The sequence below is a fragment of the Myotis nattereri genome (assembly GCF_964212035.1).
Source record: "Myotis nattereri genome assembly, chromosome: X".
NCBI lineage: Eukaryota > Metazoa > Chordata > Mammalia > Chiroptera > Vespertilionidae > Myotis > Myotis nattereri.
Genome location: NC_138078.1, coordinates 154240161 through 154254407, shown reverse-complemented (window position 1 = coordinate 154254407; position 14247 = coordinate 154240161). Strand labels below are relative to the sequence as shown.

At 39.0% G+C, this 14247-nt stretch overlaps 1 protein-coding gene across 1 annotated transcript in view; it reads left to right on the top strand.

Moving 5' to 3' along the window:
- TSPAN7 (tetraspanin 7) overlaps positions 1 to 6206 on the top strand; it is a 74011-nt gene extending 67805 nt beyond the window's left edge. Inside the window, exons 7-8 of the mRNA XM_081081259.1 lie at positions 4925 to 5000; positions 5267 to 6206. Coding sequence (XP_080937385.1) covers positions 4925 to 4993 — 69 coding nt within the window. The 3' untranslated portion in view covers positions 4994 to 5000; positions 5267 to 6206. The remainder of the gene's footprint in view (positions 1 to 4924; positions 5001 to 5266) is intronic.
- The last annotated feature ends 8041 nt before the right edge of the window (positions 6207 to 14247 follow it).

The window sequence follows — 14247 nt, the reverse complement described above, 5'->3', positions numbered from 1 at the left end:
CAAAGTCTAATTATTGTTATCTCAGTAATGTGTCCACAGCTCTAATTTCACCTGCCTGAATTCTATATTGGCTCTCTCAAACTGTAATTACTTTTTCCCCACCCCTCTGCACTTTCCTTTCTGCTATGGAGAACAGATGCACTTTGATCTTATTCAAGTCTAAAACTTTTTATTACAATATGACATATGCAGAAAAGTGCATAACTTAAAAGTATACAGTTTAATAAATTATCACAAGATGAACATATTCGTGTGACTGTCAGATCCAGGAATTGAACATTAGCCTGATAGTTTTTGAAAATAGAGGGCTTTGCTTTAGATAAGTCAAAAAGTTTTGTTTCAAGCAGGTTCAAAAAACCTGCATGACGTTTCATTTCACAAGAACATGTGGACTCAGCCAATAGGAGTGTGTCATTCTTGTGACAGTCCCAAAATTAATTGACCATTGGTTTGCTTTTTGAAACCCATGAAGTAAGTTAAATCTCAGTACACCCACACAGAGACAAACCAAAGTGGTGTCACAAACAGGGCCAATTAACTCAGTCTCCAGAGACATTTCAGAGGAAGTTGTTGCCCTGAACTTTCTTCTGGTTGCTATCATATTTCAGTAATAACATCTCAGTAACATATCTGTAATGGCCAAAGGGGCATTTTAGAGGATCCCAGACCACATGTTTGATGTAGATGTACGTGATGCACTTGACAGCTTGCACATAGTTTACTTTCCACATGTATGTGCAGCGTCAGGTTCATACCCACCTACAGGACAGACTTATTCTGGGCATTTGAGGAGAACTGTCCCTTTGGAGGTAGGAATATGCTGAAGTCCCCACTAATGGCTATCCTAGAACCATTAAGGGACATGATGCCTGTAGTCTGCATGGGGAGAAGAGAGCCTCAAAGAGCCTGGAATCTCATGTATGAAACATCATCCAAGAATATATGCATGTGGCCATGAGGGAGTGAAGTGGCAATCCTATTTCATTAGCGAGGTGACTCAAGTCATAAAGAACCTGATTTGTACTTAGACAAGTGGTTACCTGGCCTGCTGAGCATTAATCTCTCTGTACTACCTTGAAGAAATCACTTATGTGGAATTGGTGAGTTTTCTCTGTGGCCCTATGAGGCAGTAAGAGAGGGGATTTGGCTCCAAGGAACCCCAAAACAGAAACTCTCTGTAGAGAGTTTAGGTCTCATGAGGTTTCATATAGTTGTTGGGATGAGAGAACAAAAAACACAAAGCCCAGTGACTTTGCAAAGTCAGTACCAATCACTCGCATGGCCAGGCAGACGCAGTGGGGAAGAGACCTGAGTCTTGTTATGCTCAGCTTGCACTGGGGAGAGGAATAGCCATGGCTGTCTTTTATTAGCCAGATGTGCTAGAAACTGCAGCTTTTAATGGTGCTAGCAGCCTCAAGGTTCCTGTAAGCTGAAGTGGAATTCCAGATGCCAGTAGATCTAGGCCCTCTCTGGGACCATCGTGGCCACTTACCAGCCGTACTGATTCTGGTCAATGACCTAGAACCAAACCTTTAGCCATACAGGTTCAAAAATTGTAGGACACTTGTCACAGTGAAATTTAGCAAATGTTAGCTTATCTCTTACTAGTAGCTTTAGTATAATAAAGTGAGCTCTACTGAGTAGAGGCTGCAGACAGACCAAAGTATATAGGAAAGAACAGAGCTCTCTTTCTCTTTTCACCTTTCCTCACCTGCCCTCCTCCTCCTCCTTGTCCTTTTCCTCACCTGCTCTTGTGACCTCCACGCTATCTGTTGGAACAAACTGGATTTGTACATCTGTTGTCTCAGAAATTAAAGATGGTATAAAGTAAAAACTAAGCTGAGTCTAGCCTTTTAATAGAATGTTCAAGAACTCTGGCCCTGTTAGTTAATTTAAAGCAGGCCTTTTATACTTCTCTCCACAAATTCCTACTGCCTTTGCCCTCTCAAGGAAAAACCCATTTGCCTGGAATTAATATGCAGGTCCTGCTGCCCTATAGATTTAAAGCAAGAGGTTGAGTGTGTTTTGATACGGTTTGAATGGCTTGCTTGAGATTGGGCATCTACTGTAGATCCAGTTTTACAATTCTGACCTCAGCACCTGGTCTGCTCTATTAAGCATTTAGGCCAGATTTCACCCTTGTTCTTGCCTCAGGTAGCACCTAAAGGGAACTTATTCTGTGCTTTTATAATGAAAGGGTTTGAATCTGTGGAATTGGAAGGAAAAAGGTACTCATCAAAAAAATAGATCCTCCTCCTACCCATCCATCCCCTGACCTTCACCACTGTAGCGCCTCCCCCAGAGCTCACAGGTTTCTGGGATGATTCATTATTGGCCGGGAATTTTTTTTTTTTTCTGGGACTTGTTTACCTTTTCTATATAGAGGGCAGGGCAAAGCTGTTGATAGCCTTGATAAGACATAGCCCAAAAAAAGGCTAACAGAACTATTTACTCATTCCCTTAGTATTTTCAGGGCCTCAGATGGTCCCTAACAACATTTATACCATTTTATTTCTAGCTAGATTCCTTGGCATTTTCCTAAAGTCATGAAAGTTTTACTTAGTTCCCCAGTTAAATCATTAAAATAAAATCTCCACAGGCATTATAAGGATCTAAAGTTTTCATCTATTGCTTGTCACTTTCTTGTTAAGAAAGTTGCCTTTATAGCTCTGTGATGGCAGAGGAAGACACCCTTATCCTGTTGCCTTTGACATCTCTTGTCTTTGCTGACAGGCCCTACAACTCTCTTAGCCTCTCTTCCTCTTCTCTGGTTTCTCAGTTGTTGAAGCAGCAGAACCACCCTAAGGTTTTAACAACTCAAAAGAAAATAGAATACATACTGACAAGGCAGATAGTAGTAAAATTGTTACTTCAAAAAATTAGATGGGTACTAAGTACAAAGTCTTAGTCAATCAAATATAAGCTGATCTATAACTGCCTAAACTATATAGGATTAGGCATTTCACCAGCCACAGGCAGGGTGAATGGTAGCTCTGAGGTCTCTGTCCTGAGGAGTTTTCAGCATAACAAACTCTTCAGGAGAATAGAGTTCAGGTGTTGCCTTAACCAAGAATGGGACCCAGTTTGGTCGCAGGTGTTACACCTGTAAGAAAAGGGTGACTAAATGGACTAAATGACTAGTTCTCTCCCCTGCAATGCTTGTTAAGACATCAATTGCTAGGCCCTACTCACCCACAGTGTCTGATTCAGTAGGCCTGGAGTGGGACCCGAGAATTAGCATTTCTAACATGGCCCTAGGCACAGCGGTTCTCAACCTTCTGTCCCTTTAAATACAGTTCCTCATGTTGTGACCCAACCATAAAATTATTTTTGTTGCTACTTCATAACTGTCATGTTGCTACTGTTGTGAATAGTAATGTAAATATCTGATCTGCAGGATGGGCTTAGGCGACCCCTGTGAAAGGGTCATTCGACCGCCAAAGGGGTCGCGACCCACAGGTTGAGAACCGCTGCTGTAGGCGATGTTGATGCTGCAGGTCTTGAGGCCACACTTGGAAAGACACTGTTCCCAATTTTCTCTAAAAGTCATTCCCAACTCTGATCCAATAAAATATGGCAAATTGCTTAACTTGCTGTGGTTCTCAGCCTTCCTAATGCTGCGACCCTTTAATACCGTTCCTCATGTTGTGGTGACCCCAACCATAAAATTATTTTCGTTGCTACTTCATAACTGTAATGTTGCTACTGTTATGAATCATAATGTAAATATCTGATATACTATATGTGTTTTCCGATGGTCGCGACCCACAGGTTGAGAACCACTGGCTTAAGGAGAAGGGACTCAATTTGGCTAAGAGAAGCTGCAGGCCTCTAAATTCAAGTGTACATTTGGGCTACTGTGTAAAGCATGCTAATCCTCCAGAGTCAAGAAAGAGATTTTGGTTTCCAGTGAGCTGAACAGATGTGCTTAAGGATGTCTTCATAGTGTCACAACAGCTTTTATCAAATCCATCTATGCTACAGTTTAAGACAAGGCACAAACACAGGTAGATGATTGAGGTCTTCTGAGGAGGTAGAGGTCCGCTGATATTGGTTATTCAGGTGGCCCTTGGATGTAGATGGGCTTATTTATGCCTAAGATATCTACATGGTTGAGAGACAAAGAGAAATTAAAGCCCTCCTTTCCTATTTTTCCTTCACCCCATCCCCCAGCCTCTAACAAGCCATGACTTTATTACTTCCTCATTGGCAAACTCATATGGTCAAGAATAGCATCTCATTGTCTCGAGGAAAGAACTATTATGGCTGGGGTATCAGCCAATTACGTTACAATATCTTCCAATGGATGTGCTTATGGTTTTGAATTTAATTTGGGCATTAAAAGATATCTCTCACTAATTCTGTGGTACTTAATTTTTTCCATTACACTTATAACATATAAACACATTTTAATACTACTTATATGTCAGAAGTTGTTTTTATTTATTTTTAAATTATTTTTATGATTTTAGAGAGAAAGAGAGAGGGAGAGAGAGATAGAAACATCAATGATGAGAGAGAATCATTGATCAGCTTCCTCCTGCATGCCCCCTATTGGGGATTGAACCTACAATCCAGGCATGTGCCCTTGACCTGAATCGAATCTGGGACCCTTCAGTGTGCAGGCCTACGCTCTATCCACTGAGCCAAACCAGCTGGGACGCAAAAGTTGCTTTTAAATGGCCAGAGTGAACTAGAACCTGTGGCCAGTTCAAGAACCTCTAGTTATCCTCTATCAGCAATTAGACACTCTAAGTCTTAGATCCCACAGATGAAATCAGGTTTGATCATTTTCTCTAGTGCCCTTTCCCCATTCATGTACAAAAGCACTCAGTTGTCTAAAATATATTTGGGGGGAGATGTCAAAGCATGGTGTAGTTCATTGGCTTAAGATTCCTGTTCTCATTTTTCCTCCTGGCAATAGCTGATCGGCATGCTGCTGGCCTGCTGTCTGTCCCGGTTCATCACGGCCAACCAATATGAGATGGTATAAGAAGAAGGTGAGTGGCAGTGGGGAGTGTTTAATTTTGGGTTTCTCCCTTTGGGGCACATACTACCTTTCAAAACACAAGGGTACTATCCAGCCACTTAAATACTTGATCTTGGTGGCACTGGTCCATCTGACAAAACCTCATTTCTGTGGTGCTAGGAAGGAGATGTGATCAACACTATTGTGGAAAATGTATCAATACTCTTTTCAGATTGTTATCTTATTTTAAGTCCTTATTAATGATGAGTCACTCACATGTTTTAATCTCTCTCTTAGTCTTTCAAGACGACGGAATAAGAGACCCGATTTAATAAAGGAACTGCAACAATCCTTGAAAGACTTCTAAAAGAATGTTAGAGCACAGTACATATTACACTTGCCCTATTCCCCTAACTCCATACCCTGTGTGCAACTGATACTCCCACACAGTCTCTACCCTGCCTTTCAACCTAAACCTAGTGTTCTATTTTGTGAAGCCCTTTTGTGCCAGAGTATAGCCAGATTCCCTGCATCTAGTCCTAGTGGAGCCCACCCAGGGCTCCTTCATCTGTACTTGGTCCAACTGCAACTCATCATAGGTGACTAGTTATCACACCATCACTGGCCACCCGGGCCCTGCATGTTTTGGGGAGGCTCCTGTTAACTCTTCATTAAGATTGATAAATGTCACACCCCTTGATATAGATAAACAGCTACCTGTTCTTTTGGCTTAATTTCCTATAATTTGGTTATCCCTTTACTAAGGCTCTTTCCTACCTTCTCCAGGCTGCCTAGAACATGTAAAGAGATACATCAGTAATTGTTTATGAGGAGGAAAAAGCATGAAGGAAATTGTTGAGCTTTAGGTGGTCTCCTTGGCTCATTATTATTACATGCGTGGGTATGTATAGACAGTTTAGTGCACCTATACCTGTCACTTGAAACCTGTATTAAAAAGTTGAATTGTTGCTTCACATGAAGGAAATAATACTACTTCTGTTTTTCTCCAATTAATTGCTATTGTGTTATTTTACTTCTTTCTGTACTTTTCCTTTGCATTGATATTACAGACATTGAGGACATCATCAAATCAATTGAAAAATGAGTGTGAAGGGGGAACAAATGTCAAAATATTTTTAAAAGATCTTTAAAAATAATGCCTCTAGCATGCCAACAAGAATGCATTGATATTGTGAACATTTGTGATACATGTATTAATAAATAGAGTCACTACAAATTACTGTGTTCTGGTTTTGTTCTTTGGTTATTACAGAAATTTTAAACACATATTTCTATTCCATCTTGTTACACACTGACACACCCCTCTATAAATGCTCCCATCAATCTTACCACACCAAAATAGCATCAGGCAGTGTAAAAGTTGAAGAATTAGATTTTTTTAAAATGGGAATTTTAGAAATTTATATCACTTATCATGAACAGGGTAAATTGTTGACTACAAAAATAGAACTTTCAGCAGAGGTTTTAAAAGTCTGAATGTCTTTGTTTAAGAAATGGAAATGAGCGTCTATTCTTTCTTTCATCATTTCTAATGAGCATGTATTCTTTCTTTCATCTCTGGATTGAATGCACTTAATCTAAAGAAGAGATGACATCACACAACACCATTTAGTGGTCCCAATACCCGGTTTGTATTGAAGTATGAAATTCTTACACTTGATTGAAAGTGCATTTTAACAATAGGTACAATATATATTATCTATGATCTATTTTTCCTTCTTAATGAATCATTCGTTTAAAAAGCTAGTAAAACATATGTTGATCTGTTTTCCAAATAAGTGGATCTAAAAAGTCCACCCCCCTGCCCTGCAGAACAACCTGTAATTAGTATGGAGATTCCAGTATAGTTATATACATTTATTAGCCTGAACTTTGCATGGAGTAAACCAGTGGTTCTCAGCCTTCTGGCCCTTTAAATACAGTTCTTCATGTTGTGACCCAACCATAAAATTATTTTCGTTGCTACTTCATAACTGTAATGTTGCTATTGTTATGAATCCTAATGTAAATATCTGATATGCAGGATGGTCTTAGGTGACCCCTGTGAAAGGGTCGTTCGACCGCCAAAGGGGTCGCGACCCACAGGTTGAGAACCACTGGTAAAACCTAAAAGGCTTACAAAGGGCACTGTCCCACGCTTTCAGATATCCCCTCTTCAAACTGTCAATGTTTTTCATGAATTAAGGAGATCTCTTCTAACAAAACATGTTGTTCAAAACTTTTCAAAGTCCATTTTTTAATTTCTACTTTATTATATACTAGAGGCCTGGTGCATGAAATTTGTGCATGAGGAGGGGGGTGTCCCTCAGCCCAGCCTGCACCCTCTCCAATCTGGGACCCCTGGAGGGATGTCCAATTGCCCGGTGGGATAGGGCCTAAATGGGCAGTTGGACATCCCTCTCACAATCCAGGACTGCTGGCTCCCAACCGCTTGCCTGCCTGATTGTCTGATTGCCCCTAACTGTTCCTGCCTGCCAGCCTGATCGCCCCCTAACCACTCCCCTGCCAGCCCGATTGATGCCTAACTGCTCCCCTGCTGGCCCAATTGCCTCTAACTGCCCTCCCCTACAGGCCTGGTCACCCCTAACTGCCCTCCCCTGCAGGCCTGGTTGCCCCCAACTGCCCTCCCCTGCAGGCCTGGTTGCCCCAAACTGCCCTCCTCTGCAGGCCTGGTCGCCCCAAACTGCCCTCCTCTGCCAACCTGTTCCCTTCCAACTGCCCTCCCCTGCAGGCCTAGTTTTCCCCAAGTGCCCTCCCTTTCAGGCCTGGTCTCCCCCAACTGCCCTCCCCTGCAGGCCTGGCTGCCCCTAACTGCCCTACCCTGCCGACCATCTTGTGGTGGCCATCTTGTGTGTTGGAGTATGGGCAATTTGCATATTACTATTTATTAGATAGGATTGAAATGAGGCTTTTCTGTAAAATCCTAAATAGCCCCACTCATGTGGTTCACCCTTTTGCAAACTATGCATTCATCAGTATACTATTTTATTTTTATTGTTTGTAGTTCTTTATTCTTACTGTTTATGCTATTTTATTTTTATTATTTGGACACATTTAATTGTTAGTGTTAAAAGCTTCTGGACAGCCCTGGCTGGTTTGGCTCAGTGTATAGAGCATCAGCCTGTGGACTCAAGGGTCCCGGGTTTGATTCAAGAGCACATGCCCGGGTTGCGGGCTCGGTCCCCAGTAGTGGGCGTGCAGTAGGCAACCAATCAATGATTCTCTCTCATCATTGATCTTTCTATCTCTCTCTTCCTCTACCTTCCTCTCTGAAATCAATAAAAATATATATTTTTTTAAAAAGCTTTTGGACAAAACTTAAGTTGAAAGATATTTGAAATTATAATCATAGACTACCCCACAGATTAATTTCTTGGGGTTTGGCCTGGCCATTGAGATTTTTTTAAAAGCTTCCCAGGTGATTCTAATATACAGACAGGGTAAGGTGCCTCTTTACTAGAATCTGAGTCCTCCTTTCTGTTTTCACCTTATGCCCTACTTCTATCTCATTTACTTGAGATTATCTCACTCTGCTTAATGCATGTTTATTTCTACCTCATGCCTTTCCTCTGATTTTTCCTGTTTGGTATGCCTCTCCCAATGCCTCCCATCTTCAAAGACCATCTCTTCTGTAATATTCTTCCTGCTGACTCCAGTCCTAACTGTCCTAGTAAGTTCTCTATATGTCCAACATTGTAGATCAGTTATTTTCTAGAACATTGCCAATTTCTTCAATTTATGAAGTTGTTATAATAATGCCGTATTTTTGAAATCTTAATGGCATCTAAATTTGTTACCTTTTTCAATCCTAATATTTTTTCTTTCATTTTTAATCATTCCAGACATTTATCTATTTTACATTTCAGTTTTGATTTACAGTTTTTATTGTCGTTTAGTTCTAATGTTTTGCAATTTCCATTAGGATTCATGCATGGAATGGTAAATTACAAATTGTTTTTTAAAGTTTTCAAATGTATAGAATTTGAGACTGTCCTTTTTATTTTAAAATTTAGTTTGTAAGATAAAGAATTTTTATTTGCTGAGGCTTGCTTTGTGCCCTAGTATGTGGGCAGTGTTTGCTCTGTATGTACTTAAAAGTATGTGTCTTCTTTAATTATAGGTGTGAGGTTAGACCAAGCTTGCAAATATATCCAAATAGTAAATCTTGTGAAAATTTTTCAAATTGAGTGTGTTTTTATGAGTATTTTGTCTGTTTGACCTACCAGGTTCTGAGAATGAATTATTACAATCCACCACTATGAGTGTGGATTTTGTCAAATTTGCTTAATATATTTTTAAGTTATATTTTAGGGACATACAAATTCGAGATTATTTCTCATTGATAAATTATTCTGATATCATTATGCACTTAAACTCTTTATCCCTAATTATGTTTTGTCTTTTAAACTTTAATTTGTCTGATATTACAATTGTTATAATTAGTTTTGGTAAATATAGGGTTGAGAAAAAGTAAGTTTACAGTTGTGTGTACACAAAACACAAAGTTTATTCTTGTATTGTTAATTATTGCATTACTTATTATTAACCTACTTTTGCCCACCCCTGTATTTGCCAAGGGTATTGTTCTATATCATTGTGTTTAACCTTTCTGTGTAATATTTTAGATGTCTCTTAAGCATCTAAATGTCTTCATTTTGTTTTCTTTTTCTTTTTTATTGTTTTATTGCTTAAAGTATTACAAAGGGTATTACATATGTGTCCTTTTTTCCCCCCCGCCCTTGACAATCCCCTGCCCTCCCCTACTCCCCAGTGTCTTATGTCCATTGGTTATGCTTATATGCATGCATACAAGTCCTTGAGAAAGTCAAAACTGAAAAACATGGTCCAGTTATGCATTGTTATTACTGATGTATTTTGTTTTACTCCTACCACATTATTTTTTCTGTCTACTATTTATTTCATGTTTTCCTTCTGCCCTACATTCTCTTGGAAATTATATGTTGTATGTTTATTCTTTTAATGGTTAATCTTAATTTCTTTTTTAAAATTTTGTTTTATTGCTTAAAGTATTACAAAGAGTATTACATATGTCTCCTTCCCCCACCCCCCTTGACCTTCCACCGGCCTCCCCTACCCCCCAGTATCTTATGTCCATTGGTTATGCTTATATGCATGCATACAAGTCCTTCGGTTGATCTCTTACCCCGCCCCCCCAACCCTCCCCTGGCTTCCCACGGTAGTTTGACAGTCTGTTCAATGCTGCTCTGCCTCTGTATCTATTTTTGTTCATCAGTTTATAATGGTCTTTATTATCCATAAATGAGTGAGATCATGTGGCATTTTTCTTTCATTGACTAGCTTATTTCACTTAGCATAATGCTATCCAGTTCCATCCATGCTGTTGCAAATGGTAAGAATTCCTTCTTTTTTACAGCAGCATAGTATTCCATTGTGTAGATGTACTACAGTTTTCTAATCCATTCATCTGCTGATGGGCATTTAGGCTGTTTCCAAATCTTAGTCTTAATTTCTTAACATACATACTTGAAATGTAATTAATTAGAATGTTCATCCTCCTCCAAAATAACACAAAGACATTAGAATGTTTTCATTTCAGTCACCTCACTTAACTTCTATATTTTGTTGCCTAACATTTTATTTCTACTGTCTCCCCAAATGAATTACACTGTTAGTGTTTGTAGAGTTTATTTAGACTTTTCTACATGTGGACATACTTGTTTTGTTGTTATTATTTGTTTTGCTTTAACCATTGCAACTTACATCTTAATATTTTTGGGTTCAATTTTGTTTTTATTGAAGTAAATTTTTTAATTTGTTATTTCATTAAGGGGTCTATATGTGGTAAATAATCTAAATCTTTGTCTGAAAATCATGTCATCTTTTTTCTTGAATGATCATTTTACTAGGAATAAAATTTTATATTTGTAGTTGTGGGTATTTCTTTTACTATTATTAATAATAAGTCTAATTGTTCATTTATGGGTAATCTGTCATTTCTCTCTAATTGCCTTTAAGACTTTCTCTTTTCCTTTCATTCTCCTCTACCATATATGATGGACACTTTCTAATTCTATCTTGTATGTCTTTCATTTTTTCCATGTCTTTATTTCTTATAGACCACCCAGGATAATCTCAGTTGTCTTCCAGTTCTCTTCTTCAATTTGTCTAATTTGCTTAATATTCAATAAGTTATATTTTTATTTTATTTTTAAAAGCTCTTTACTTTTTTATAGTGGTCTCTTTTTCCACTGACTTCACATCCTGTCTCTAATAACCCTCAATTATTTTTATCCTTTCTTTCAAATATCCTAATATCTAAAGTTCATGGGTGCTCTTCCTCCTATATGTTCTGTTTGCTATCACTCATAGCAGATTGTTTTCTTGTGTTTTTAATTTTTGTAAGACAGTTTCTCACCTTTACATGGCTTGTTATTTCTGTAAGGATATTTCTATTCCCCCTTTCACTGGGTTTATTCAGGGTCATGAGATACAGATTATTGTATCTTGACTTTTTGTAGGAGTTAAACCTTTACTCAAGGCATTGAAGAGTATAGTAGGTTCAATGAAACACAACTAATGAACCTATTGCTCTAGCTTTAAGTTTCTTTGTTTCTGTCTCTTGAAGATTTATCTTTTTGTCTTGAGATATATATTTAATTCTTAAACATATTTTTATCCAGTATTTGAGGTTCTGCCTAGTGTGTGTGGCTTCTTTTTTGTCCAGTTTTCCGGGTTCTATATTCTATTATTTGCAATATTTAACATGCCGCTTTCTTGTTCTCTAATTATTTCATGTGTAAGTCATTTACCTCACAGTTGTTTAGGATCTTTCAGTAATGTTAATGAGGGCAAGGACTATGTCAATACTGCCTTTATATCCCCACCTTGATGGACACATAACTAAAAACGTTTCAGTTTCTCAAATTACTATATGGATAATGAATAAATGAACTCCATGTCCTTAAACTATGTGCCAGAAACTTAACTGATCTTATGTACAAATATTTTCTTCATTTATTTTAGTTGTTCCTCAAGTCCAACTTGTTGGGTTTTGTTGTTGTTGTTGTTTTTTAATTTTATTTATTTATTTTTCTTTAAATTCTGTATTGTTGAAAGCATTACATATGTTCCTCTTTTCCCCCATTGACCTCTCCCAGCCTTCCCCTTCCCCCCAGCCTTCATCCCCCTATTGTCTGTGCCCATTTGTTATGCTTATATATATTCAAGTTCTTCGGTTGATCTTTTACCCTCACCCACCCTCCCTAGCCTTCCCTCTGGGATTTGATGGTCTGTTCAATGCTTCTATGTCTCTGGATCTAATTTTTGTTCATCATTTTATGTATTCATTATAGTCCACAAATCAGTGAGATCATGTGATACTTATCTTTCTCTGACAGGCTTATTTCACTTAGCATAATGCTCATCCATACTGTTGCAAATGGTAAGAGTTTTTTCTTTCTTTTTTTTTTTTTTACAGCAGTGTAGTATTCCATTGTGTAAATGTACCACAGTTTCTTATCCACTCATCTGCTGATGGGCACTTGGGCTGTTTCCAAATCTTAGCTATTATAAATTGTGCTGCTATGAACATAGGGGTGCATATGTCCTTTCTGATTGGTGTTTCTGATTTCATGGTATATATTCCTAGATGTGGGATTACTGGGTCAAATGGAAGTTCCATTTTTAACTTTTTGAGGAAATTCCATACTGTTTTCCACCGTGGCTGCACCTGCACCAGTCTGCATTCCCACCAGTGTTGCAAGAGGGTTCCTTTTTCTCCACATCCTCGCCAGCACTTGTCGTTTGCTGATTTGTTGATGATAGCCATTCTTACAGGTGTGAGATGGTACCTCATTGTTGTTTTGATTTGCATCTCTCAGATGATTAGTGACTTTGAGCATCTATATATATAAAAGCCTAAGCGTCCGAATGACCTAATGACTGACCAACCGGTTGCTATGATGTGCACTGACCACCAGGGGCAAATGTTCAATGCAGGAGCTGCCCCTTGGTGGTCAGTGCACTCCCATGGTGAGAGCGCTGCTCAGCTGACCAACAGGCACCAGATGCCAGGCTCATGGCTGGCGAGTGCAGCTGTGGTGGCATGAGTCTCTCCCGCCTCCATGGCAGTACTACCGAGTGGCAGCACCAGATGCAGTGGAGCCAGAATGAGCGGGAGTGGTGCAGCACCCTGCCCAGGCGCAGGCTCCTCCCTGGCACACTACTACATCCCTTGGGTGATGTCAGACTGCCGGTTTTGGCCTGATCCCTGGCAGTCTGACATCTCCTGAGGGCTCCTGGATTGTAAGAAGGCTCAGGCCAGGCTGAGGGACCCCACTGGTGCACGAATCCACGCACTGGGCCTCTAGTGTTTTCAAATGCCTCTTGGCCTTCTGTATGCACATTTTCGAAAAGTGTCTATTTAGGTCCTTTGCCCACTTTATGATTGAATTGTTTCCCTTCCTTTTGTTAAGTTGTATGAGTTTCCTATAAATTTTGGAGATTAAACCTTATTGGATATAACACTGGCAAATATGTTCTCCCATGCAGTGGGCTCTCTTGTTGTTTTGTTGATGGTTTCTTTTGCTATGCAGAAACCTTTTATTTTGATGTAGTCCCATTTGTTTATTTTCTCCATCGTTATCATTGCCCTAGGAGTTGTATCTGTAAAGATATTGCTACAACAAATGTATGCTATTTTGCTGCCTATGGATTCTTCTAAGATGTTTATAGTTTCCAATCTTCCATTTAAGTCCTCTATCCACTTTGACTCTATTTTTGTGTATGGTCTAAGTTAGTGGTCTAGTTTCCTTTTTTGCGTATATCTGTCCAATTCTCCTAACACCATTTATTGAAGAGACTGTCTTGACTCCATTGTATGCTCTTGCCTCCTTTGTCAAATATTAATTGAGCATAATGGCTTGGGTCAATTTCTGGGTTCTCTGTTCTGTTCCATTGGTCTATTTGTCTGTTCTTGTGCCAGTACCAGGCAGTTTTGAGAACAATGGCTTTGTAGTGTAGCTTGATATCTGGTATTCTGATCCCTCCAACTTTGTTCTTCTTTCTCGGGATTGCTCTAGCTATTCTGGGTATTTTTTTATTCCATATGAATATTTCAAGATTTTGTTCTAGGACTGTGAAATATGCCATTGGTATTTTAAAGGGGATTACATTGAATCTATAGATTGCTTTGGGTAGTATGGACATTTTAATGATGTTGATTCTATAAATCCATGAACACAGTATATTTTTCCATTTGTTTATGTCTTCCTCTA